The 6,000-nt window shown below is 29.5% G+C and overlaps 2 protein-coding genes across 2 annotated transcripts; one reads left to right on the top strand and one right to left on the bottom strand.

Moving 5' to 3' along the window:
- Positions 1 to 486: 486 nt before the first annotated feature.
- Positions 487 to 1,841, top strand: LOC114122131 (cuticle protein 12.5-like). The gene is made up of 2 exons (XM_027984701.2): positions 487 to 644; positions 1,211 to 1,841. The coding sequence occupies exons 1-2, from the start codon at positions 636 to 638 to the stop codon at positions 1,601 to 1,603; spliced, it is 402 nt and encodes a 133-aa protein (XP_027840502.1). The 5' UTR covers positions 487 to 635; the 3' UTR covers positions 1,604 to 1,841.
- On the bottom strand, positions 1,832 to 3,978 carry LOC114122130 (adhesive plaque matrix protein-like). Its single transcript, XM_027984700.2, has 2 exons — positions 3,829 to 3,978; positions 1,832 to 2,573 (listed from the first exon to the last, which is right to left on the bottom strand). Exons 1-2 carry the CDS (start codon positions 3,838 to 3,840, stop codon positions 1,977 to 1,979), a joined length of 609 nt encoding a protein of 202 aa, XP_027840501.2. The 5' UTR covers positions 3,841 to 3,978; the 3' UTR covers positions 1,832 to 1,976.
- Between the last annotated feature and the right edge of the window lie 2,022 nt (positions 3,979 to 6,000).

Raw genomic sequence — 6,000 nt, 5'->3', positions numbered from 1 at the left:
TATTATTCTATATGTTTCTTCGGATATTGCATAAAACCTGTGTCATCGTATAATATGTGACAATTAAAAAAATAACCAAGTGTGAGAGATATATAGAATTACGTTCATTTCTAGATCGTTAATCCACTTTTTTTTATATACCTACCTTTCTTACTATTTTCGTGTAAACACGCAAACTATAACGTAATATAGTCTATAATATTTTATCGGTTGCGCATACTTGTGCAGGAGTGCTCAAAATGGAAATATATATATTGTTTAATTTGTATGGTATTAGTATTTTAATTTTATGCACGCTAAAAGCTCTCGACTATAGATCATCGAATGTTACTATAGGTAATAGGAGGTAGCTACGTGCATAACAATAACAATTATAAAGAACAATTTACGTGTTAAAGACTAAATGGTCTTATTACAAGACCAAACGCAAACAAGTTTTCTGACCACTAGATGGCCCGTTTGGGTATTAAGCACAGGGGCGGCTACTTTGACTGGCACTGTTGATCCAGTTTTGTCGGACTATAAAACGCACAACTGTTCTTCGAAATAGATCACAAATCAATCAGCTTCTACAGTAAGCACAATACAATATTATCTCTCATTCGCATTTTGCAGACCAACTAAAACCAACCACCATGAAATCTGTAAGTTTATTTTATATGTTTTATACTCGCGCTTAATATTTTATTAGATCTATTAGTTTTGAGTTGACTATTTTTTCAGAGTACAAATAAAGTTCGCAACGTTTATCTCATAGGACATAGAAGTTTAGTTGAGTTTTTCGTACGCAATACATCACGCCGTTAAAATATAAAGCGTATTTATCGATTGCTACTTTTTACTTTGCGATTAATTTTTATAAGTCTCGTAAGAACCACATCTGCGATCTGTGTATATTTCAGTTATAAAAATTTTAAAATATTATATTAAACATTATATCATAAAGTAGTTGAAACATTTTTTGATATTATCTAGTAAAAAAAAATTAAATCGTCCCTCGATACAATTAGAGTTGTTTTGTCGATAGCATTATTCACCTTATATTATAGTTACAAAATATCTTTTCAATTAGGTCACGACACACTATACTATTATACTATGTATCTAAAATATTTACAACTAAGACAACGTGTGCAGGTTGTACGAAGTACCTAATGACTTAAACAAGGATTGGCGGAGTTAACGTCTTATGATTTTGCTTGTTTTTCAGTACGTAGCTGCCGTTTTGCTGTTGGCTCTTGCCGTCTGCGCTTTCGCCGAAGAAGCCAAGCCACAACAAGCAACCCCTGCCAAGACCACAGACAAGCGCAGCATCTACGGACTGGGCTACGGATACCCTGCTTACCACGCACCACTCACCTACCCAGCTGCCCCATTGGCCCTGCCCACGACATTCGTGTCGCCACTGAAATACCACGCTCCATTGTCCTACCCCCTGTCCTACCACGCTCCCCTCCCCTACCACGCACCTCTCGCTTACCACGCTCCCCTCTCCTACCACGCACCCCTCCCCTATCACGCTCCAATCTCTTACGCGTCCCCCTTGTCTTACCACCACGCACCAATCTACAAGGCCCCGATCTATGCTCCATCTCTCTACTAATCATCGATGATACCGCAATCGTCAACCGATCCGCTGCTGCAGTAATAAGAAAATATCATACACCTAATCTGAACTATAATTACTACATCGTCGGCAATCGTAGTTTCTAGTAAATCATTGTTAATAATCATATCATTTTATTTTATTTGTATATAATTATGTGTGCATCATCGTGAAATATTATGTTATGTATTTATTAATGAAATAAAAAAGATTTAAATTCTCTTAAAAAAAAAAACCGTTTGCATTTATTATATAATTTATAATTTATATTTTAACAGAAATATACATAGATATTATCTATGTATATGTATATGATAGTATCGTATTATAAGCCTGAACATATTCTCCGGATTAATGTTTAAAAAACGTATTACTTCTTAGTGGTGGACAACTGTGCGTTGCTGTTGGCGTTGTTGACCGCCGTAGTGAAGTAACTGTATGAGTACGGCGCCGGACTCGGAGCGGATTGTGGTGGCTGATACGTGGCCGGATATTGCGACGGCTGATATGTGGCCGGATATTGCGAAGGCTGATACGTGGCCGGATATTGTGACGGCTGATACGTGGTTGGATATTGCGATGGCTGATAGGCGATCGGGTATTGCGGTGGCTGATATGCGATCGGATATTGTGGTGGTTGATAAGCGATTGGATATTGTTGCGGTTGGTATTGAGGTACATACGACTCGGAGGGCCCATTATAGTACGGAGGCTGATAAACGGGGACCGATGGATTGGTGAAAATGCTGTTGCTGTACGGTTGTACCACACAAGTCGGTAGATAACTTGGTTGGTACGAAGGTGCATTATTGACCGCTACTGTACCGGATGTAGGCTGCGTCGTTTGTAACGGTTGTGCGATAGTTGCAGCAGTACCGCTGTTGTACGAAGATATTTGACGCTTATCCTGTTTGGGTGTACCCTTTTCGTCGGCCACGGCCACAGACACCACGACCATCAAGATAATCTATAAATATATTTAAAAAAAAATAAGCATTAAAATATTAGGACAAATACTAAAAAAAAAAAAAAAATCATACCAACACACAATCTTTATTTGAATATTTTAAAATATACGTTATTATTTATAATAGTACTGAAATAAATTTGTCAATACAGAATTGAATTAAAAAAATAAAAAAATGTGTATTTGGCCCAAAATATGGAACAACTAACACTGTTGACAAAATGTTTGTACTACAACGTTAAGTGTTTATACTAATGTATTTATTCGTTAAGAACTTGAATTTATTTAGGCTCACTGCTCAGTCAACAGTCACTAATCAATTACGAGCAATGCTTAAATGCATTTTTTTATTAAAAAAAGTTTAATTGTATAAATACATTTATATTATTATTTAAGCTTTAAACAGATTAAGTGTATTATTTATTCAAGAATTATTAAACAATACACTATCTAATAACACAACCCAAGTGAATAGTAAAATGAAAAAATATTCTTAAAATATTCAAAATATATATAATCATTAATTAGGTATTGTACCTAATACCTGCAGTTATAAGTTAAAATTATTTTTATAAGATCGATAATTGAGCTATTTTCATTATACATAGATAGCCACGATTTATTCATATTTATATTTAAATATTTAGGCTTAAACTATTTAACGTAAAATTGTTCATTCATCTAAGATCTAAGTGTAATATCAGAAGCGTGAACTGACATAGTTGACCAATGATAATTATCGTTATAGATGCTATTGATAAGTAACAACTATTAGATATAGAAATTGATAATTTTATGAAATTTAAAAATATTGAAGTTTGAGTAATAAATATAACATTTTTAGTATTTAGTATTATTTTAATTTAATTTAATTAACTATATATCATGTGAACTTTTTTTTATTAACTTATTATAATTTAATAACTATGAGAATAAAACGAGATAAAAGTCCTACCTACGTTGTGAAACGAAATTCTCGTAACATTAAAAAAAAATTAAATATGTGTAATTGTGATTCATACACAAATTTTATTAGTTTATTGAATAAATATTAAATTAAAAAGGGCTTAGATAAATTTTAAATGATTTTATTAATGATTAATTTATACTATTATTTCATACTTCTTCTAAGTTTAAAATTTATATTTGGCCTAACTATACTGTCTAGTGTTATTAATAATTATTATAAATTTAAAAAAATATTACACACACATAATATAAAACCATTATGATCGTAGTAAAATTTTGTACTTACCAAAGATTTCATTATGTTGCCGGAGATTTGGAGACGGTATAGGTAAAACAATTTAAAAATAATCACTATACTAACTAATCAAGAGACGAAGTGCTTATACTACACATTTGAACGGATCTGTTGTCTTTTATACTTTGATGGAAATCTTGATACAATTATCAAAATGTTAATCTTCTGTTTATTGTTGTCATCATATCGTCATACAATAGTTTTAGAAGGTTGCTTAAGCACTAAGAAACCACATTTTTCTATGTACTTAAGACTATTATTACTACACAACAATTAACCACATTTTCTTTTCATTTTTATCCGATCTTCTTCCTATTATGATCATTTCGAAACCAAATTGTTAACATTTTTAACAACAATAAATCTTAGCGTTCATATTCCATAAAGGTAACATAATAGTATAATACCCTTCAATATACAACTCAGCAGTAAATAAGGTCTTTTTAATTACTTAATAATTAATTAATCTCACACGATGATTTTATTTAACTATATATGTTTACAGATAACTATTATCTTGTGGATCATATGTTGCAAATTTTAAAAAGTGACAACATTTCTAAAACAGATTGGTTATACAATTTTCTTTTACGTGTAACTAAAGTACTGTATTTCGAGTTGAATGGTTCTTTTATGTTCTTTTATTATTACAGGTAGAAATACTAGTAAACGAGATGAGAAATGTATCAATTTTTCAACTAATTGTCATTAGTTATTTTTTTTAAACTATTTAAGTATTGGATTATGTTGACATAAAATGGTAACATATATATTTTTGGTATTATATAAAAATATAAGTAAGTAGATTGAATTTGTTTTTGTGCACTAATGTTTTAGTTATATTAAATAATTTTCTTGTGTTATAATTTATAACTGCAGTGTTCAATATTAGGTGATCTTTAATTATATAAATTACAAATGCTTTATAGAACAATATTTTTATTGGTCGTACATTTAATTCTTTCACATTCTTTCCACAATCACATTTTTTTAAATGGTTTAACTAACCTAACTTTTATTCATTAAAATATAAGAAAACGTTTTATATTCTATATTAGTGAAACTTCATAAATTTTAACTTGTGTTATTTTATGAGTAATGATTAAACTATATAATTTTTAATATATTATATAAAAATTAAAAAGTCAAACGCTTAGGTAACAGTCAACCGGAATTGTATAATCGCGATACAATATTCTATATGTTAGTTGTTGCGATGATACCGGAAATCATAAAACAATGTACTATGAACTTAAACATTTTAGACTTATGAGTAATTTTTTTGTATGGATGTAAGGATTATGTGTAATTTATTGACACGCATTAGGTAGTTGACTTCTAATATCTTGTAAATCCGGTTTTTATGCGTATGTTCTTTAAAGTGACATTTATTGAAACGGAATATAATATTTTGTTGCAACAAAATTTCACTGTTTCATTCACTGATAAACTGTTATGTTTTTATTTTCAAGTTTAATTCTTCCGTGACATAATCAATATAATGTATAGATTTATAAAATTTCCCTTATTTATATTCGTAAATGAAAATAAAAACTTGTTCCATTTTAAAATTTTATTAGATCAATATAAAATAATTTGTCCTAAAATATTAAATTAGATTTCTTATATGCTCATTAATATGAAATTATACATTCAAGATGTTTGGTTTTTAATTTTTACTTTGAAATAAAATTTAACTATTAGAATGATAGCTAAACAATATTTTATCATAAAAATATTATATTGGAATCATAGAGTAATACTCTATGATTGGAATTAAGCATACAGAAAATGCTGGCTTGCAGTAATATAAAGGGAATTATTTTTTGCTGATATACATATGTATGTAAATCATACACAGACCATTACTTTATTTTTTCTCTCATTTTTTTTTATTATTATGTTACTGAATTTATCGTCATAACTTATAACAATGAATACTTTGAATATTGGGCTAGATCTGTTGAAATAAAGTAAATAAGTACACAATTAATAATAATAATAATAATAATAATAATAATAATACATAATATGATTTTAAATCTCATGAAATATTTAAATACTAGAGAAACATCTAAATAAATTAGCTGTACGTATAACATGCTTCGGCACAACGCTATATCAGCAGAGTATCTCTATTGTACCTCTAATGTACTTCATTTC

The sequence above is a fragment of the Aphis gossypii genome, chromosome 3 (genome assembly GCF_020184175.1).
Source record: "Aphis gossypii isolate Hap1 chromosome 3, ASM2018417v2, whole genome shotgun sequence".
Classification (NCBI taxonomy): Eukaryota; Metazoa; Arthropoda; class Insecta; order Hemiptera; family Aphididae; genus Aphis; species Aphis gossypii.
This window is presented reverse-complemented; position numbering and strand designations above follow the sequence as displayed.